General features: G+C 47.1%; 1 protein-coding gene across 9 annotated transcripts in view; it reads right to left on the reverse strand.

Moving 5' to 3' along the window:
* Nucleotides 1-22,161, reverse strand: part of SRPK2 (SRSF protein kinase 2) — a 204,362-nt gene that overhangs the window by 6,374 nt on the left and 175,827 nt on the right. For 4 of the 9 annotated variants that reach the window (XM_032484184.1, XM_032484185.1, XM_032484188.1 and 1 more), the window contains 9 exons: nucleotides 20,684-20,849; nucleotides 19,462-19,487; nucleotides 17,772-18,015; nucleotides 16,715-17,197; nucleotides 10,046-10,146; nucleotides 9,827-9,934; nucleotides 5,188-5,257; nucleotides 4,462-4,554; nucleotides 4,039-4,131 (listed from right to left, as the gene is read on the reverse strand). In XM_032484184.1, the coding sequence (XP_032340075.1) occupies nucleotides 4,039-4,131; nucleotides 4,462-4,554; nucleotides 5,188-5,257; nucleotides 9,827-9,934; nucleotides 10,046-10,146; nucleotides 16,715-17,197; nucleotides 17,772-18,015; nucleotides 19,462-19,487; nucleotides 20,684-20,849 (1,384 nt within the window). The remainder of the gene's footprint in view (nucleotides 1-4,038; nucleotides 4,132-4,461; nucleotides 4,555-5,187; nucleotides 5,258-9,826; nucleotides 9,935-10,045; nucleotides 10,147-16,714; nucleotides 17,198-17,771; nucleotides 18,016-19,461; nucleotides 19,488-20,683; nucleotides 20,850-22,161) is intronic. The other 5 variants (XM_032484186.1, XM_032484189.1, XM_032484192.1 and 2 more) reach the window with 3 other exon arrangements.

Here is a 22,161-nt window from a genome sequence, read left to right on the forward strand (position 1 = left end):
GTTTCAACTTGAAGCCAAGAAAATCAAGTGAGGGCAGTGCCCAGACTGTGTGGGCCAAACCCCACAAAGGGGCTCTTCACAGAAATGAGAGACTGTTGATTTTTAGACGATTCTGGAGATCAGTTACAATCACTCTAGCAAGTTTCATCTCAAACACTAGAAATTAAGAATGGAGTCTCTTTTAAAACCCAGCTCCTGAGTTTCACCCTCAGTTCTCTGTCCACCCCACCCCAACCCACCGTTCTACCCGACATCACTTATCTCGAGCCCATCCTGCAAAGAGTCCCTGGGCTACACAGAAGTTCCCCACATGCTTTGAGATTTTCCATTGTATTTAAGAAAGTTTTTGGCCTGATACACAATATCGCTTACATAGATTATAAAACACTTAATGCCCTCATCCACAATCAAATAGTTTTCTTTCTTTTTAAAGCTGTCTCCTCTCATACTTTCATTCTCAATACAGCAAATTTTACTAACATGACAGCTTCTGACAGGTCGACAGAACACCTGTGAGTCAGGTGCGCCCCTGGCTGTGCCCCTCTTCCCACCACCACCTCAGGGCTGGGGCCCCTCTGGAGGACCACTCCCTTCCCAGGTTCATGTCTTAGGCCGGTCAGGCTGCTATCACAAAGCAGGACTGACAAGGTAGCTTATAAACAACAAGTTTCTTTCTCACCGTCCTGGAGGTGCCAGTGCGGGCAGGTGAGGGCCCTCTTCCGGGTCACAGACTTCCTGCTCTGTTCTCACATGGTGGAAGGGGTGAGTGAGCTCTCTGGACCTCTTTATAAGGCACCAAACCCATTTATGACTTCACCCACCTTCCAACAGCCTGCTCCTAACACGGTCACCTCTGGATTTCCACACGAGTGGGTGGAGGGACCACACAGACACGCAGACCACGGCAGGACAGGACAGGGACAAAATCCTTAGGCGCTCATTTCTACTGGGCCACACCTGGACCCACCAGTCAAGATGGTCTTTCTTAATGATCTTTGGTGGCTAATGCCCATATCCAAAGGAATAACCAGCAGATGAAACCTTAAAGGGTGAGAACAGTAATTACATTCCCTGCCAAAAAATCCAGCTCAATTTTAAAATGCCTGGACCAAGAAATAATTGAAAATAGTTATCACTTTTACTCTGAATTGTAAGCAAGAAGATGACACTAAGCTGCATTTGATATTCAGCTTTAACACACAGACCCTGCTCCTCCTCCCTGACCTCGGGGTGGGGAAGAAACCTGCTCCCCTCCCAGGAGGACGAGGGGCAGGCAGACCTGCTGTTTGCTCCCTCTGTCCCAATGGCTTTCCAATGTGATGGAAGCAAATTCACAGCAGTTTCCATCCTGCCTTTCTCTTTATCAGCTCCGGCAGAAAAGTATTTAAAAAAAAAAATTTAAATGAAGACATACAAGGTCCCGTAATTTCTGAAACGTACCCTCGCACTCCTTCCCGGAAGCAGCACACCAAAACACGTTTTCAGTGCAGCAAACAACCACCGCACCCTGAGGGACACGGCAAAACCAACTTCGCTGACAGGTCCTCATTCCTCACATAGTATTACTCCTGTCACTTCCGTGAAGACCCTAAGTTCCTTCTGATCTCCAGTTACTATAAATAATAATCAGGAAAGAAATGAAGTCCCAATTCCCGGTCATTTTAGGGGCTTTCTTGCCTAATCATCCAAAAAAGGGAAAGGACTCTCGTTACCACAGTCGCACCGAGTGCAGACGTTTCTGGTCCGTCCCTACCGAGGCTGCCAGATGCACTGCACCCTGCAGGTCACCTTCTAACAAGCTCCTCAAGAAGAACCCACGCACCCAGTCCCTGAAGTGCACAGGCCACAGCGACGTGGGGATGTGCCAGCAAGCCCCAAAGCAAGCCCTCTGCACGCCCACCCTGGTGCCAGTCCCTCAGGCGTCACTCACCACGTCCTCTCGAGGACTCCCAGAGCGGGCGTGAGGAGAGGGCTCCAAGCCCCCGCTGGCGCTGGACTGGTCCTCAGTGGTGCCACCCTCAGGCCTGTAGCTCAGGCCAGTGGCAAAGCCTAACAGGAACAAGAGAGCCCTAGAGCAGCCAACTCCAGCAGCAAACCAGACCACAGGCTGCAGGCAGATGTGCCTTCAAATAATTCACCTGACCCTTCAAGGCCCTTCCTCTGTCCCTCTTCATCTTTCCCACGTGCGCAGGACTGGTACCTCACCCACGAAGGACAGAGAAACACAGAGCACAGTCATTCTAAACGGCTCCTTGCTGCAGGAAAGGTCAGGGCAGCACAATTAGAGGGAACACCCTCGTGTGCCTTCGTTGGCTGTTGTTCCTCCCCATGCCTGGTGCCTAAGTCAGGGGACGAGGCTTCCACAGCCCACTCCCTAGAGGAGCAGGTGCTGTGGTCCAGAGCCCCCCTGGGCCTTCTCCTGTCCCCTGCAGAGCATCGCAGGCCAATACTGCTGTCTACTTCCATGAAGATTAAAGATGATGCTGGTAGCCCCAGGCCACCCTCCCCACCAAGCCCCCATCAGACAGTGCCTGAAGGTTATGGCCGAGGGCAGGTCTTCCACCAGCCAAGGGCTCCAGGGGGCCCAGGCCATCTCCCACAAGCTCTGAACACACTGAAATGTGGAAGAAGGATTAAAATAAACACTATTTCCCAAGCCACACTGAATCCCAGGCCATAAAAATCCAGAGCTTTTCCTTGCTTCAACTGTTCTCAAGTGGCAAAGCCACCTTACTGCCCTTAACCCCACCTGAGACTGTGCGTGAGTGTCTGTGTGTGGTGAGGGGATCTCTGTACCTGCTCAGATGACCCAGTGTCGAAGACCAGATTTTCAAAAACAAAACTGATACAACAAGTCTGAAGAAAATTCTTCCCTGACAATCTTTTCCCCCTGTGATAAGCTTTAAAAAGAAAATGACAGAACAATTGCATCTGGTTACTTATTTCCCAGGTTATGCACGGGCTGGTCCCAGTAAAGCTGAGGGCTGTGGTCAGCGCACTCTAAGAAGGTGGAGCAAGAAACCACCGTCTTCGGCGTGGCTGGTGCGCAGGTCGTGTGCATAAACAGGGAGGTGGGATTTAAAAGACAAGACAGGACTGGTTAGCTGAACATCATCAAAGTGTATCATAAAAGGTTATTACTCTACAAGAATTCTTTATCTCATAGGAAAATAGAGAATCAAACTGGTTCTTCAAATTTGGCTAAAGCAGAGGAGATGGCCTATCTAGTACCTACAGAAATTTCTACAAACTCCAAGTTCTGCTCCCATTAACTTTAAAAAGTTCTTTTTTTAAAGGGTGCTACAACACCTCCAAACAAAAGAAAAATCTAAGCTGGAAAAGACATGAATTACAAGGACCATTTATGCTCACACGAAAGATTATGGCATGGAGCAGGGGGGGTGGGGGGCATTCTTTAAAAATAAACTCCCTGGAGCTTTTGGGTATTTTTTTAAATTGATCATTAACCAGGGACTATTCACAGCAAAGAAAGGGCTGTTCTGAGTCACACAAAGGGAAATCAACAAGAATTAAAATATGAAATAAGTCACCTGTAACACAGCGTGAGGCAGTGTAAAGGAGAGTGAGGTTTGATTTACAGGAACGTGAGGCACACACGGCTCCAAGGCCCACAACCCTACCCACAGAGACAGCTCAGACAGGCCCGAGGGCGCAGATGGACGGTCACTAAGTCCAGGCTCTAGGCCACCTCTGCTCCACTGCAAAAACACTCCGGCTCCAGGAACAATGTGCAAAATACAAAGGTTAAGTCTAGCCGGTTCCTAAAAGTCACTTAAACTCCTTTTTATAAATACATGAATACACAGATTGGTGCTTAAAGTAAAAGAAAGGTGTGGAGGAGATAAAGGATTTCAGGAACGTTGTTTTCTTACAAAATTCTTACTCCACAGATCAGATGGTTCATTATTTCTTGAGCACTTTCTTCAGCAGAGTCCCCTGGTGCCTAAACGTGAATGCACAATTTCTCCTTTTGGGAGAGTATTATGCTGAAAATTAGTGTTGCATAAATACCGTTACCTTTTCTGGTGAAAAACTCCTTGGAATATTTCCCCAACATAGCGTATTTTCGAGGGACTTTCCCCAGCAGTTCAATGATCAATGCTATGTGATCTGCATTGGGAAACATTGCCAGCAAAACAGAAACACACGACAGTTTAATCAGTACACTGCATGCAGACACTGCCACCGCCCGCGCAGACAGAAACAGAGGCCACCTGAACCATCAGAGCACAGTTCTGCCCTTGCGGCTGACGCACAGGGTGACCGCAGCACACGGCCAAACGCAGTCTTCCCTCTCAACTTGGAAATCAGCATAGGAATTCTGCTGGGTTGCTTTGGGAATTTAGGAGAAATGCCTTTGTCATCATTTATGCTACAATCGGCAGCTGCTATTCCGTTTCTGTCTGCATCGTGGCGCTTTTCAAAAAGAAGAGGTACTACCTCTGCGATTGAAGAATTCCCGAGAATATTTTCCAGACAGAGCAAAGTGCCTTGGGATACTGCCTAGCAGCTCTATGATGTGGGCTATGTGGTCTATGGAGGAGAGAAAAAAAAGGATACGGGAATGGGAGGGGGAAAGGGAAGGATGGGATAAAAAAAAAAGGGGGGGAAATTGAAATTAGTAAAAAATCAGAAATAGATTCAAATCAACAATGTCTGCAGCACATCCACGCAGAGGCTTCTAGGACTGGCAGGTGTCAGGCACCATCTGGAGCATTAACAAGGACTGACGCCAGCTCACCCCAGGCCACCGCAGCATAGCAAGCAAATAAGCATGGAGATGGTCAGGTTTGCAGATGGAATTCAAGCCAGAATTCCTTGGTTTTCAACTCAGCCCCCAACAGAACAGAGAAATGGGCAGTGATGAGTGGACAAAAGGATGAAGGAGAGGCTTTGGGTCTGTGCGGCCTGTCCTCTCCCGCCAGCTGAGTTCGGGCCCACGGGAGCAGGCTGAAGCCCAAGGGCTCCCTGCAGTGTCACCTATGCCAAGAGGCGCTGCCCATTCACTGTGACTGGGGGGGCTTCAAGTTCAAAGGGAAAGCATTTGAATTTGGTGTTTGAAAACCAAAACACAGTCCTATTTTGGTACAAAAACACAGTATTCTCCAGAAGTTCAGGACTCTCAGGAGACTCAGAAGGAGGGATTTAGCAGGCAGCAATACTCACCTTCATCTCTGGAATAGTCTTCCCCAGAATGTGGTTCAAACAAATAATCTCCCGTTGCCAGCTCAAATGCCTAGGATACAACAGATGACATGCTAAGCAATTCACAGAGACCAGCCCCAGCCAGCAGCTTCATCTGGTACAAAAGACCTACATTTTATGAGGATACGAATTAAACCAAAAAGCCTCCTGAAGGGGCTCAACACCAGGTTTTTCTTCTTCCCGAAAGTTCAAAAAAGCTTCAGAAATATTCTTGTATCTCTCTGCTTCGTTCTGCAGGAAGCAGCCGTGCGCAGGCCTGCCTGGAGCCCTGCACGCGAACCTAAGTGCGAGAATGAGGACTCACCCAGGGCCCGGCCCGTCTGGCCCCAGAGCCTGCCTGCCACCCGTGGGCTGGCGCGCCCTGGGTGGCGGGTGCTGCTGCTCTCCTGAAGCAAAGCCTTTCACGTCTCAGTAACGGGGTTATTTCCAGCATCTCATCATCACTTTATTCACTTCTGGCACAAAAAGGAAATCCTCAAAAGAAGCCCCTCTTGCTCTGTCCCCCGGGGGCCAGGGGGACCCAGATCAGCTAGCAGAGCCTCTGAGTTCGGCAAGGAGATTAGGCTTCCTGATTACACGGTCGCCCCCACAGAAAGCCAGGCGTGGGGCTGGTGGGCAGGAGGGGCATTTGTTTCCATTTCTGCCCGTGAGTCTATTTCCCTCCTTCACAAAAACATCTCAGGACCATGGGTTTAACTTGGGTAACAATATATAAAGATGGCAACTGCTATTGCTCTGCTGACCAAATACCATGTTTTTTTAAAAACATGTTTTAAATAAGAATTTAAATGAATTAAAAAAAAAAAAAAGAATAACTCCCATTTTTGGGTTTTTTCCATGCTTACTTCTCTTGTATATTAGACCTGCTCCGAAGGCCCTCAGAGGCCCGGTACCAGCTCATTGATGCCTGTGGCTCAGTGGCTGTGGCACTACTCCCTATGAATCTCAAGGTACCGCCGTCCCCACTCCTGCATCAGCCCAGCCTCTCCTGTCGAAGATCAGAGTGTGGGGATGGCCTGAGTGGGGCCTCTCGCAACAAGCCAAGGTGGGTCCCCTCAGCTCATCTCTTCACTGTTTTTTTTTTTTCCAAAAAGGAAAAGAGGGAACAGGATGACAAGCCTGTTGCCAGCCACCCTCTGTTCCTGAACTCAGGATCCCTGCCCTGAAGCAGACCTGGGTCTGCGCAGGACCCAGACGTGCCAAGTCTCAACGCAGAGTAAGTGGCTGTCCGGGAGCCGCAGGGCCTCCCCTCTCCACCCAATGAACAGGTCAGGGGAAAACCTCGCATTTGGCCACAGGTCCCAGAGGAACAGGATGGATTACACACTGAATGGCCAGAAGTGTCTTCTTTGCCTGAGACACAAGGCAAGAGAGAAAGGTGAAACCCTAATGGGAAAGAAGACCCCGGAAGCCGCGTGACGAATCCAAGGAGAATGCCAGCCGCTCTTTACCTTCCTTGGGTCCTCCCGCACTCTTCTTACTAATTTTCAAGAACATTTCAATCTGGTTGTATGTATTTCTTACCTAACAAGAAGATATGCCAGCTGAATGTTCTTTGAAAGATGACCATTTTGATTAGCATTCATGTATTTCCAAGAAAATACTTAGGTCAAAGAAGCCTATCGATGAAATGGTGTGAAAGACAGAAGGAAGAGGCGAGATGAGGCTCCCCGCCGTGCTGCCAGGCCCTGGTTCTCTGGAGACCGACGAGATTTCTTAACAAGTAGGACACGGACAACAGGCAAGCACACCTCACAGTGAGAACACGTACTTCACCACCTGCTTTTATGCCGGCAGCTACGAAAGCATGGAAGAGTATTGCCTTCAACCCAGTAAGTGACTCTACGTATGACCCTGATTATCATCGTTTATTTTTAGTACTTGGGAACTTTGGGTTTTGCCCTCTCTGCTCGACCCAATCCTCTCAGAGGCCTTGCCCCTGGACTAGCTTCTGTTCTCAGGTTCTAGGGAGGCCAGTTATCCCCTTCCTGCAACGCCATCCCACGACAAAGCCATCCCACGACAAAGCACTGTATTCTGAATAAATAAGGTCACCTCTTCCTTCTGCGATGTGACCAGTGCTGAAGGCGGCCGGTGAAACCTGTCAGACTGGCTCCCGACTCCGCGGCCCTGCCTGGGGCTCACCATGGGGCCTGCAGAGATGCCTATTCAGGGCTCTGACACACGCAGACAGAGGAAACAACACCTTGGCCCACACAGAAGTTTTAGATCATACAACATCTGGAGGGGCTCCAAAGCTCAAGAAAAGAGAGACTCACAAACTGACATATCCCAGCTACTGTGCCTCATTTTGTCATCCCTGTCCAGCTGTAAAAGCTCTCTTGCCTGAAGGCAGCAAAGACACTCAGGAGTGAACATGGGTACCGGCTACCCCTCCCATCTCATTGGAGTCTCTGTAAGATTTGATACCGCTCATAGCAAAGGACCCTGGGCTTTACCACCAAGAATGATCGGGAGCTTGACTACAGCTTGGTATTATGAAGTTAATATACTATTATATATTTAAACTTCAACAGAAGGGTAGGGGTGGGGGAGGACTGCTTCAGCCTCCCTAGATTTTCTCCGAAAAACAAGAGGGGATCTCAGCCATGACCCCCCGGGAGGGTCTGGGGCAGGAGTGAAGGCTTGTTCCATCCCCACTTACAGGAAATCAGCCTTATGACAACCAACCAATTAAAAAAAACTTCATAAGAAACTTCTTAGAAGCACCGCACGAGTTTATGGTTCATTGCGGTGGGGGGGGGGGGGGTGTAACCTCGGAAGGCGGCAGAGTGAACGCTTTTCCTCACAGGTCTTCCCTCTCTGTTGGTGCCACAGCAGCTGCCGGGGTGGGCAGGACAGGAGACTGTGCAGAAGGACAAGACCTTATCTCATGGAAGGTAGGGCAGAAAACCTGGTATAAAACTGCACTGACAGCTCCCCCATTATTCTACTACATCTGTGATCCTGTCCTATTTTTCTGGTTACATCACCAAAATTTCACACCCAAAATTAGAAACACAGGATTCAGAGCTGAAAGCGTTCTCAGAGTGTAATTCAGGGCAGCCCTGGTACGGCCCCTTCTGTGTTCCTGGGGACAAGTAAGCCTTGACCTCACCACATCCTGAAACAGCACATCCCTTCCCTGCAGCTCCAGCTGTTGAAAAGTGCACGGAGAGGGAGTCGGGTCCTATCCTCCCACCAGTCCCTACCGTCAAAGGAACCATCGTGTGTCCACTGATTCTTTAAACCATTCTTTCCTAAACCTAGCACAGCAAGGACTCAGTTTCTGACACTTAATGAAAAACTTAATTTAAAGTCTTCTCTGGCGTTAACACATCAGAGCAACATGGGAATAGAAAGGCAGACCGTTTCAGACCGACTGGGCCACACTGGCTGCCTCTGATCATGTGAATGTCAAAGATGGTAACGTGTGCTTTCTTCGTACTGATCTAGCACGACCTGCTGACAGTGCTTCCACCTGAGCATCAGGGGACAAACAGTACAGCACACCCGAGAAGCTTACATCAACCCTGGAACCACGGACAATTACATTCATTCGGCACCGCTTTTTTTAGTGAGAAGACAAGTACTAAGCTTTATACGCATGCCCCTTCATTTAAGTATCAGGAGAATTTGGGAGAAAAAATGACACGAAATAAGAAAAGTATGAAACACTGTTGGAAGCAACAGACACGTGCATTCCCTTTTCCAACAGAGGACTACAAAGCACAGCCCACTAAGAGGAAGGTGCTGAACTGGCTAGGGAAAAGAGCCAAGAAAGAAACTGAAATTGGCTTACAGACGAGCGACCACTCACACTCATCAGTTCACAGGTGAGGAGGAGGTGAGAGGATGCACTGGGGGAGATGGGGAGAGTTTGGACGCATCCAACGTTGTGATGCACAAAACTGGCAGCAGAAATGGTGAGGGTTACATGGGAGAAAGAAGCAGCACCCCAAGGCCTTGAGGAAAACCATCCCTGTGCTCCCTGCGGAAACAGTCAAACACGGTACCTGCCGCTGCCAGGATCTCGGATGGGAGTGGACAGCCTGGAGCAATAAGCCAGAAGAGTCTCTGGATTTTGCTAAACACAAGAGAGAGTAAACACTGAAGTGTGGGGAAATCCTCTCCTCTCCTCTCCAGTAAGGAGATAAGGTCCGACAGAGGCCACTGCGAAGGGCTCTGACGTTTCAGTCACAATCTTCCCCGAAGACACAGCTGTCTCATCTCCTCCACAGCCCGGGTGAGGGGCAAAACTGCATACAACCTGCAAGCTTTCAGTAACCAAACAGTTACCTGAAGTCATTTATCACCACAGCGGAGGGTCTGATTCTGGTGGTGTGGGCTGCAGAGGGCCGCACTGAGGTTGTCTCTCTCAAGACCAAAACCGAAACAAAAACTCAACTCAGGACATGCCTAAAAAGGATTCTTTTAACTCTTCAGACACCAAGGCAGCAACCTTCCCCTCACTTCCTCCCCGGTGCACAATCTTCACAGTCAGAAAGTAAGCCCTACAGGCACAGGGGTGGCTCCCCCCATCGTGGGGGTTAAAGGGATGAACCTTTACATGGAGGAAAATGGCAGAGGCTGTTCTTACCATACATGCCGTACTCCAGATGTCAGCAGGTGTACTGTAACCCGCGCCTATTAAAACCTCTATGGATCTATACTGACGCGTCTGGATGTCTTCTGTGAAGTGTTTATGCTGGAAGGGAATGGACTGCATTACCATGGAGGAAAACACACAGTAAAGAAGAGAAAAGCATCTTCTAATTCATGATAATAACCAAAATGTTTCAGAAAGAAAACTACTTACCACCCAACAAGCATTTCCCAGGTCGGCAATTTTAACTCTGATTTTGTCTGCGTTCCGTGGGTCCAGGGGATTCACCAACAAGTCGGCAGCGCGGGTTTTTGCTGGCATGAGCAAACAGCAGGAAGTTAGTGCCTGGATAAGTGGTTTGCACGTGTGCACACAAGACTTGCTGGGCACAAGTCTCCTTTTCTAAGCAAGTGGTGGGATGATCATTTAGGCCTGGAATCCTGTAAGTTGAACTCAACAGAATTTAAATTCTTGGTCTCCATCTCTGGAAAATACTTCACGAGAGAACAAACTGACCAGAGGCCCCATGGACACTTCCTTACCCTTTCTCCTAGACTGCCCGATGCTTCACCTCAAGGTCAGCCCCGCTTGGCTCCCCTCTCCTCCCACTGCTCCCCACTAGACCTGCGCCCACTCCCTACGGGAGCCCATCCAGCTCAGAAGCGCGCTATCACACAGGACGTGAGAGACAACAGCCCCCTGAACGGGCGGCAAATGCCTTCCTAAGTGGCCACAGTTCACCTGGGACCCCATCCCCTACCTTCCTACTGCTTGGGGTGAGCACAGAGAGCTCAAGAGTTAGATGATGGCTGATTAGCAAATAAAGATTAAAGGCTGGGACTCATCAATTCTGGTTCAGCTGTGGATGAGGAATGCTCCAAAAGGCTCCTGAGATGGCCCAGGCCCTAAGGTCGCTCACGAACGTGTCCAATGCTCAGGCCACTCTCAACCCCAGGGGACCCTGAAGGATTCTCAGCAGCAGGCGTAGGGCTGGGATTCTCAGGGCTGTGGGGCCAGAAGAGCTTCTCAGGCAAGTCCAGACCATGCCTGCATGAAGCAGTTAAACCAGGCGTGAGGGACAAAGGAAAACAACATGGTGAGGCCCCAGACAGAAAATGCTTAAGTGAGTCAGCATCTCCATCAAACCTCAACGATCGATGAGCTTGGATTTCTGGAAAGAATGAGACACAACCATTGCTTTTATTTTCAAAGTAATTCTGAAATGGTACTCACAGACTAAACAGAAAAGTCTGCTCAATGCAGAACATTAAACACCCTTTTGTTCACTAGAAGGTGGGCCCTGCTGAAATGACCGAACCTCCTTTGGGTACAGCAATGTGATGGAGTGCGGCACCCGACGCGGGCGGCAAGGCCAGGCCAGGCCATACGCACAGTGAGCAGGGCAGTGAGTGGGCAGGGTGCCTAGGACCTGGGGCACCCACAGAGCTCCCCAAGGCGGGGCTAGAAAATGCAAGAGAACTCTGAGCAATGTTTTAACCCTCAAGACCTGCTCCTCGGGCTTGTGGCTCAATCCAAGCCAGCCAGGCCACGTGTCCCTTCTCGCTGTCTGCCCTGTGCTCATGTCCCTCTTTATGAGGATGCTGGTTCCCAGGAGGCCTCACCAAAGGCCAGGTATGAGCCAAGGAGAAGAAACATAGGAATTCGGAAGTGATAAGGACAGCAGCACAGAGACCCACACAAAGAGTCGAAGTAAACACTGAGCAGGGAGTGGGCTGAGAAACAGAGCTCCAGGAAAAACATAAAAATGCTGATGCAGCAGACAGGTGATCAGCAATGGGAACGGCCAGATGACTCCCTCGTGTCCTTTAATTGAGGAGAGTCAGCAGGCAAGAAATGGAATCTGAGGTTTACGTAACTAGATTCAAACATAAATTTCAACACCTTAAAGTTATAAAACTCTGGCAAATGACTAAACTCTTTGAGGCTCAGTTCTCAGTAACAGAGGAAGAGAAAGAACCATCCCTCCCCAACCAAGAAATAAAAATGAAAAAGGACCAAACACGGGGGAGCTGCAGCTCGGCCTGGCCGGCCAGACCCAGGGCCCACTCTGCAACCAGCCAATCACCCTCTGAAGGGAGTCTCCTCAAGGGCCAGTGAAGGACCAACCAGAGCGGTGGGTTCCACCACCCCAGATCACTCAGACCAAAGGCCTGGTGGGAGAGGAGGAAGCTGCTGATTCTGACGGTGAGTGAGCCGCTCTGAGGGCACTCATTGGGAGGAGGGATCTGTGCCCGCCACCACGCTGTTACTGCTGTTGTTTTAAAGACACCTCCCGTAACCCAGCTCTGCTAGAGGAGACACACTTCACAAGACACATCATCACATACCTTCAGTACAGATGTTCCTCCACTTACGACGGGGTTACATCCCAAAAAACCCATCTCAAGTTCCAAGTATCTTAAGTCCAAAATGTATTCAATACACCTCACCTATCAAACATCATAGCTGAGCCTTGCCTACCCCAAACAAAACTCAGAACACTTACACCAGCCCACAGTTGGGTACAATCATCTAACACAAAGCCTGTGTTATAATAAAGTAACTTGCTGCACTGTCCTGAAAGGGACAGCAGGCTGGCTGCAAGCGTCAGGGCTGCTCCTCCTCGGGATCTTGGGGCCGACGGGAGCCGCGCTCGCTGCCCTGCCGTCTACCACCCGCCAGCGAAAAGGCCACAATTTAACATCTGAAGTATAAAGTTGAATCATCATTAATTCAGGGACCATTTGCACAGTTTCTCTGTCCTTAATATTCCTCGTTTATGATCACTGGACAAAGTCTCTTTGGTGACACACTGTTATCCTCCTAGTTCAGATATGTAAGTGGCTACCTGACGCACGATGCATTCCAAATGATACAAGGCAACTTATCTCAAAAATGTAACTGTACAAGAACACAAAGGAGGTAAAAGAGAATCAGTTTGCATTTCTTTTCTCAGTATGAGAGTTCCCTGCTCTAGGTATCTGTGACAGGTTACCTGACTAACACTCAAAAAGGTCCACTTAAACACACTCACACTTGCTGTGTACTCATACCAATTTTGCTTTGCCCGGAAATTCGATCACCTCCTGATTCAGTCACCATCATTCAGCTATCACAGCTCTCGCCTGCTCTCTGCTTCTATCAAGTGGGAGGAGAGAGGTGAGAAGGTTTCACTTCAGAGAGGGCTGGGGCCCTTGGGTCATTCTGATAAACCAGTCTCTGGGTGACACCGTATTTACTCCCTGCGAAGCGATCCTAGAACTAGTAGGATGGCAGCCAGCCAGGCTCGAGTGATGAAACAGCTGTCATCACTTCTCTGCAAGGCACTGTGCTGGGCCCACTTTGATTCTTTCTGTTCCAAACAGCCTTATAAGAAAGGCGCGAGCACCTTCTTCATGTGCAGGAGGTTTAGCCCCAGCCCAAGGAAGCAGCGGTACTAGGAGATTCTATGCCCAAACCTGACCTACTTGTTCATCAGGTATCTATCGAGTCCCCTCTACGTCCCAGACGCTGTCCTGGCACTGGGAACAGCATGAACAAGAGATAAGAGGTTCCACTGCCATGCCCCAAATTAGGAAACTCATGCACTGGCTGGGAATATGGGTGATAAAGTAAATAAAATGAATGGTTCGTACAGTAACTCTATATGCTCTGAAGAAAAAGCAGGAAAGGAGCTGGACACTGATGAGGATGTTCAGGGCAGGCCTTTTCTGGGAACATCCTGTCTGAGGAGTGGCCTGATGAGGGGCACGGAGGAGAGAAGCTCTGGGTGGAAGAGACAGCAAGGGCGAACCGCACAGAGACAGAAACAAGCTCACACCCTCAAGAAACTTCAAAAAGAAGCCAGTGTGGAGGTGCAGAGTGAGTGAGGAAAAGGTGAAGGAGGTGAGGGGAAATGGTATCAGGAAGAGAACGGCCAGAGGACAGGCTGTACAGAGCAGTCAGCTTCAGAGAGTGACGCCCCTGGGCTTATGTTAAGTGGAAATGCACTGGAGACCACGGCGGGGAGCAATGGGGCGAGCTTCAGAAAGCCCTCAGTGGCTGCTCCCCAGGGAACTGGCCAGGGAGTGAGAATTGGAGTGAGATGAGTATGGAGCAGTTTTCCAGCAGCCTAGCCAAGCACTGACACCCATGGGGGTCACTTCTAGGTGAGGGTGACAGGCCTCAACAAACACCTCACAGGTGCCAGCTTGCTCCAGGGCCTTTGTCCTTCAGATGGGCTGAGCCAAGATACATGCTCAGGCTCCAGCAGCTGATAATCCAAGAGGAATCCTGCCGCCTCTTCCCAACCTTCAAGCAGCTATCATATCACTCCAGGGAAAAGTTCACATTCTTTAGCCTGGCATCTTTCTTCCTCAATCTTCTCATCCTGGCCCAACCTTTTCCTCTCCTACTCCTAATGTACACGCTCTGCTGTGATGACCAGGCTCCACACAAACTCTGAGTGAAGCCTGTTCCTCTTGCCGCATGTTTCTGTAGCACCAGGTGGCCAGCTTCCAGCTGCTAGGCCGTACCCCTTCCCGACAGGAAGCACAGCACCTCCCATGCAGGGCTGTCCACGGCTATCCAGAGACTGGGCTGGAAACCCAAACTGAGTGCCTCCTAACAAATGACTGAATAACTGGAAAGGTCTGCTTGGTAAGAGACCGGGATCAATGAAAAAAACAATCTTCACAGAACAGGGTGCTGCGGATGGAGTGTGTGTGGGACAGAGTAAAATTCTGATTGTGAGTGGAAAAAGACCGGAGAAAGGGAAGAGCTGAAGAATATAGCCAGGTATCACTGATTTCTTAGTTCATTATTCAAAAAAATGCTTCTTTCAGCACTGAGTTAGATGCTGCAGATACGAAGATAAAAACACACAGCACTCTCAAAGAGTTCACACGGTAGTGAAGAGAAAGACAACAGGAAACGAACAATGACCACTGCAGTGAGGAAAAGGACAACCAGCAGGAAGAGGGGAAAGAGACCTAGGACCTGCCAGGCAACACAGGGAGGATCCGACACGAGAATCAAACTGAGCCCAAAGGGTTGGACGATGAACAGGAGAAAGCACGAGGAGGAAAAGCACAAGCAAAGGTACAGAATGCAAGAGTGAGCACATCACGCTCAGAGACGCTCTTATTATGTCTTGAAGACAAATGTGGAACAGACTATACTTGGGATTACTAAACCTTTCCACTGTCTGCTCCATCCATAAAAGATGTGTGAACACCCATTTCAATACATGCATGCTTACAAGTTTTGCATACTACTGTTCCTGTGTATTATGCACACTGTAAAACATTTAAAAAATATTAACAGCAAAAATCACTTGGACCCATGTCTGACTCCAGCCTGGGACTTGTGGTTCCAGAAGAGCAAGGAAACACAGGAAGACTAATGAGTTCAAAAGGACTCAGAGACAACCTCAAGGGGCTCACACCGACCAAATCTGGGATAATTCTGGCATCAAAAAAAAAAAAGTTGTAAACGTTGGTAACACACAATTCGATGTGTTAATTAAAAAGAAAAAACAACCCACCAGCCTGTGATATGAAGGAATGTGTGAGTCTGCAGGGGCGGGTGCGTCGAGCGAGAGCACGAAAGCCTTGCCCCCCACACGCCGCTCCCTACGCACCCCTTTTTACATCCTTTCCCTATAAGCCGACAACCTAGCAAGTGACCCGTCTTCCTGAGCTCTGCCAGCTGTTCTAACAAATTAATCAAACCCTAGGACAGAGTCAAGGAAACCTCTGATTTACAGCTGGTCGTTCAGAAACACAGGTAACAACACAGACTTGTGACTAGTGGGGGGGGGGGTTAGTCTAGTGGGACTGAGCCCTCAACCCCAGGGTCTGACACACTCTCTCCAAGTAGTGACAACTTTATTTAAACTGTAGGACACTAAGCTGGGGTCCCTACACACACATTTGGGAACTAAAAGTGTCAGCAGCAGTGGGGAAGTAGAATGAGAGTAAAGGAGAAATGCAGAGGCGAGTTTTTCCTTAGATGAGACCACATTCCTCGTGAAAGTTACTAAGCACCTTCAGAAAGCTTCTGGCCAGAGTAAAGGTGCACAGAAGTGGCACGAGTCCAAGTACAAAAGCCACTGGCCTTAGGATGGTTAGTGGCCGACGGCTCTGCAGGGCTCCCGCCCGCCTAGGCCAAAGGGCTACAGGGCTGCGCGGCCTTCTCTGCAGGACGGGCTCGGCAGCTCACCCACCATGTGCTCAACACTCTCATCAGGAGAGGGAGCAGAGGAGGATGCTGAGCTTTTCCAGACTAGAAACCGACTGTGCCGCCCGGTGTCTGCCTACCCAAGTCCCCTCGGATGCTGCAGGCAGAAACACGTCACGTGGTGTTCACTCTCAAAATCAGAGTTCTGTGTAAGTCGTCATCACATTTAAACCCAGGCCACTTCCTTTAAAATTTCTTTAAAATTTCAACAGCAGAATCTTGTAATTGAGAACAACTATAAAAACGAAATAAGACACTTCTTCCTCAATACAGAGAAAAAGCACATTTTTCCTTGAACAGAAACGAAACAAAACAAAAACCAAAATCTAAATACAACACTACCAGATGGAAGTATAGATTAAAACTTAAACTACACATCCTAGAAAACTACAGGTGGAAGACGCTGTACTCGGAAAGCTTCTGCAAATGTCTGATGTCACTAAGTTTCGGAAGATGGAAAAAAACTCAGAGATGGGATCTGGTATCAGAGAGCAGGAAAGCCCAGAAGCAAAAAATGGACTTTACATTACTTATTCACAAGAACACAAGCAATAAAATGAAAACAGTTAATGCACAGACGCATGACTTCACCACCTCCAGGCAACTCCCCTCTCAGCACCTGTCACAGGTGTGACACCTGGGCCACTGAGAGCAGACACTTACTTTTTGGCAAATCCCCAGTGCTGGAGGCCGAGACTGTCCTGCTTCTGTCACGGGATGGACTGCTTTCCTCGTGCTCAGTGAGTGGGGATCCCTCAGAAAGCGCAGAGCCACAAGCCACAGGTTCTAAGGGCCCAGAGAACAAGGATGTGGAAAACTCTGGAAACTGTGACTCAGGGATTTTATGTCGTCCATTTGGCAATTCACCATTGAATTGTTCATAGGAGCTGCTATATGTGTAATCACTTTCTGCATTTGGCTCATCAAGGTTATATTCCTCGGGATTCGGGCAATCTTCCTCATCATCATCTTCGTCATCCAGCTGCTGTTCCAGTAAGAACGGGCCATTCTCAATATGGCCATTGGTTTTGGGTGATTCTATCCAAGTAGGGTCTATGTTCGCCAGTTCCTGCTCAACATCATCTTCATCCTTCTCAGTGTTTTCTTTCTCGGTGTCTTCTTTCTCTTCCTGGTCCTCAGCCTCACCTTAAAAAGTCGATGGGTAAGAATCAGAACGTGTCACTCTCCCTCACAGAGTGTGCTTGGCACTAAATCTCCTCCAACAAGAGACATGTGTGAACATGCCAACTTCATGTGCTACAGCAAACATCTCTTAGCTCTCGGGGTAAAATCTCTAAGTTTTCTAAATCTGATTTTTCATCTATGAAACAACTGCCTATTCTTATCAGGAGAAGTGAGCTCTTAGGGAAAATGAGTATAAACAGAGCTGCACTTCCATTTCCATATCTTCAGAAAAGGTCTGCGAGTGCATCACTGTTAAGTAAAACCTTAACTACAGAATGAAGGACAATAATTAGCTGATAAAGACATGGTATTTCTCACACATTTTCATTTTTTAAGACAACTACCTTGAAATACTAACATATTTCTGGCACATCTGACAAAGCAAGAAGCATGCAGTTCTGCACACTCCCCCACAAGAAGCGGGAGGCCACCCGCCCCGTGTTTGCACAGCAGCAGCCCCCGGTCACCTGCGTGCTGACCTCAAGGGCCCTACTCCCGGGGCTCGCATGCAGCCCTGCCTCCAGATCTCACTGACCGTTGTTATTCGCAGTCTCTCCCTCCGCTGCCTCGTCTAGTCCTGCTGTTTTTAGCTTCACCTCTGGGTGGTATTCATCTTGCTCGTTGGAAGGTACAGCCGATGTAACATTTTCTTCTATTATTTTCCTTTCAGCTTCTCGCTCCAATTCTTCTATTTCCTGCAGGCGCTTTTCCAGTAACTCAGCCTGCCTTTTCTGCTTCTTCTTCAGTTTTTTCTTTTTGTTTTTGGATATCTTTCCTATCTATAACATGTTAAGAAAATACCACAGGTCAGTTTGCTTCTTTTTAAGGCACTAGTGCTGGCAGCATGGCCAATACCAACACACTCTTTTTTTCAGGTTGTATTCAACTAAAATCCCACGCCCAGACATGAGGTCCAGAGTACAGCTAGGCATACGGTAAAACCAGAAAAAAGAAACCAGTGCTAGCATCAAGCAACAAGACATCAACAAGCTGCTGCCCTCAGAGGGATCGATACAGCTTATAAATCCACGAAATATTTCTCCTTTAAACTCTTAGAACTCAATATGCTGAGATACTGTGGCCTTTAAACAGAATCTATTGCAAGTTCTATTTGCTGCTGCCTGACCACAAAGTAATAACGTCCCCTCTTCTCTCCTTACACTCACTCAACTGTCTGCCAAAAAAGAAATGCCTGCCAAAACAGGTGTATGTCATTCATTGTTGGTCAACAGCACTGCTTGTGTTTGGGTCCCACACACTGAGCTATTATCAACAGCCAAGGCTGCAGGAACCGTAAGACATGAGCAGGCAAAGTAAAGAAAAACAAGAAAGAGCCACGGTGTCAGTCTGCCTCCAATCATGGCCATCTGACTTGGAAAGTACTGGCAACCAGGACCTCTAGTCTTTTACAGAATCAATAATCAAAACGGGCTGCTCAGGCCACAGCAGAACTGTGGGAAATGACTGTGTTCCTCAGCAGGCCAGGCGGCCTGACTCTTACAACTCCCTCCTGTGCTCAGACGTCCATTCCAAACAGGGGGCTGCTGGCAGCTCTCTGAAGCTCTGCACATTTCCTTCCAAACACTTCTGGTTCATAAAGCTCTTTTAAAACTTGTAGGTGACCCATCAGCTCAAGATGCATACATCCTATCCTCTGCTGGAACCAAGCCAGGTTTAGATTCCTTGGGGTAGGATTTAATTCCAAACAGCTTGTTTCCTCTGACAGGACCACAGAGATAATACTCTTTCATATTTAGTTACTGGCTGCAAAAGAATTACAACTGCAGCTTCAGAAAAACAGGTAACTTGGAGGCAAATCAGAAATGATATAAAGCTTTTTCTGAATAATCACACTTCAAACCCTCTGTCACCTCACATTTTTACCAGACTCAGCCATCAGCACTCCAGAAAGTGCATAAAAACAAAGACAGAATTTGGGACGGCTCTAACTACTCCAGCCCTAAAAACCACCTCACCTTATCAAAACATTAGCTCTTATATATTCAAGAATGCCAGGCATCTATAAACATGTCTTTTACATTAATATACATTACAACATTGATGACTGAGAAAGGAACAAAAAATGTACAACCCATTCCCCTGAACAACTCTTCAGTGAAAAACTGCACAAAGAAACAAGAATTAATGTTACAATTTGAAAAGCTCAATAAGGAACAGGTGCTTTTGACATGGAGGTGAATATAAGTAGGTAGGTAAGTACTTACAGGTTTTTGCTGTGGAGCGGTGCTCACTAAAACAAAACAAAACAAAAAATGAATGTTTAGAGGGAAAAACATACTTACCTTTATGTAGGTAATTTGAATTGTAAAATGAAATAACTACTGCCTTTTAATGGCCATCCAACTTAAAGAACTGTTAAATATTAGAGCTTCTTAATCATAGAGACCTAAAGAAAGTTTAGCCAACTCAAAGGAACGACTGGCTCCTTGAGGCAGAGCCATAGCCTGTTCAATAGTGGGGCCATTACTCCTATATCTAAAATTAAATACCCATTCACTTCACAACAGTCAATTCCAAAGCACTGACTGATAAGAAAATAAAGAGTTCACAAATGTCACACATCCTACCAAATTTGTTTTATATGAAATGAAAAACTAATTTACACATTTTAAAACTATTAATTTACATATCTATGTTTGAAAACTATCTCACAAGTTTATACAACTAAAGTAAATCTAATACTGCAACAAACATTCTAGGAATCCCATCAAGAGATGTGGCTGGCATCAAAAGCTTGATAGACTATGGGTCCATGATCTAAACAACACCCTGATGGTAGAAAACCACATTCAGAGGTGGTGCATCTCCCAAGAGCCCCCGTGAGTCGCAGGGCTGTGGCCCTTCAGGCCCCATGCCTGCCTGACAACACGACACAGCAGAGAGAAGATGAAGAGAGGGTGAAAGCACCGTCCACATTTCGCTGCCACCCTTATGCTCTGTGAAACCAGAAATAAAACTATATAGGCCATACTCAAGTCACTTGGTCGTCTTCTCTCACCCTGAGGGGTCTTTTGTTACTAATTCTAAAGCCACCAGTTAGACGCAGACTGATATGCTAACTGGAGACAAGGAAGCATTCTAACAAAACTGAAGCTAGGAAAAAAAAAAAAAAATCTGAGGCCTGTAGGTGGGCTACATGAAACCTGCAATGACATACTCCTCTGCAGAGAAGTGGGCAACACAAAGAATGTTCAAATATAGATGAAGCAGGGGCAAGAATTCAAATGACCTTTCAGGGGAGGACAAAGTAATTCAAATATTAAAGTACAATTTAATTTGGGCATCCTCCTTCTCAAGAAAAAGGTATAGTTATTTCTAGTAATCAGGACCTTCCAAAAGTTCCTCACATGTTCGTTTGACTCAGTTGCCTTCAGTGTGCAAATCTGCCCCCAAACAGACTGAAACAAAGCTGGCTCGGGCCCTCACCTGCAGATCCAGAAGGAGGAGGAGCGCCCGCTTTCTGCCACTCAGTGGCCTCGGCTGCCATTCTTCTCACATAGGCATCGTCCACACACATCAAGATGTTTTCCGGCTTTATGTCAGTATGAATGATCTTGCACTTGCTGTGTAAGTAATCTAACCCCTGAAGCACCTGGCCACGTAAAATCAAGAGAGGAGATGAGTTACTAATACCTTTATTATCCAACATTTATTTGTAAAATACTTAACATCATTACAAGGCACAAAATACAACAGATACAAAGAGTTTTTAGTAAAAATCTCCCCTGGACCCTGGTCCCCACAGGAACCCAGCTCTTTTTCAGAAGCAACCAACATGTATCATTTAGGAGACAATTTATGCTCATGGAAACAAATGCATCTATGCATATACTTTTTAAAATAACAATTTTATTGAGATGTAATTTACACATCACACAGTTAATCCTTTTATGCGTACAATTCAGGGTTTTTAGATGTGCAACCATCACCACTATCTAATTTAGAACATTTTTACCACACAAAAAAGAAATATCGCACCCATTAGCAGTCACTCTCCATCTCCTCCCAACTCCTCTGGCCCGAAGCCATCACTAATCTACTTCACTGGGTTTGACATTTTATATAAATGGAATGATACAAAATTGTCTTTTGTAACCGGCACAAGGTTCATCCAAGTGTAGCACATATCAATACTTCATTTCTCTTAAATGACAAGTAATGTCCCATTGAATGCACCATATTTTGTTTAGCCATTCACACAATGAATATTTGGGCTGTTTCTACTTTTTGGTTATTATAAATAATACTGCTATGAACATTCATGAACAAGTTTTTGTGTGAACATATGTTTTTATTTTCCTTGTATATATGCCTAGGAGTGTAATTGCTGGGTCATATAACTCTATATTTAGCCTTCCGATCAACAGCCAAACTGTTATACTGTGGCTGCACCATTTTCTGTTTCTACCAGCAATGTATGAGGGTTCCGATTTCTTCATCATGGCAAATACTTGTTATCTGTCTTTTTTATCTTAGTCACCCTAGTGGGAGTGAAGTGTATATCTCACTGATCTGCATTCCCATAATGGCTGGTGTGTGTACATTTTTAATATTGCAGGAACAGAGGATTAAATAGCCTTGGTATCCAGGCAACACTATAGCACTGAACTAAAAGAAACTGCTGAACCAAGATACTCGTGTACTTATCACATAAAATATATTACATAAACCCCACAAAATTACAGTGTATGGAGACCTAAATGCAAGGCCAAAGTTTTCCTGGAATTATTTCCATTACAGAGGAATTCTTTCAATTCTTTCCATAAACGAAAATATATTAGAAATACAGATCATGTACCCATACATCAGAAATCCTACATTCTCAATAAACACTAACAGTTAATAAGTATCATTCAAATATTTAAAGTAATTTATGAGTCTTAACCACAGGAAACAAGAAAGTG

This window comes from Camelus ferus, chromosome 7, assembly GCF_009834535.1.
Source record: "Camelus ferus isolate YT-003-E chromosome 7, BCGSAC_Cfer_1.0, whole genome shotgun sequence".
NCBI classification, from domain to species: domain Eukaryota; kingdom Metazoa; phylum Chordata; class Mammalia; order Artiodactyla; family Camelidae; genus Camelus; species Camelus ferus.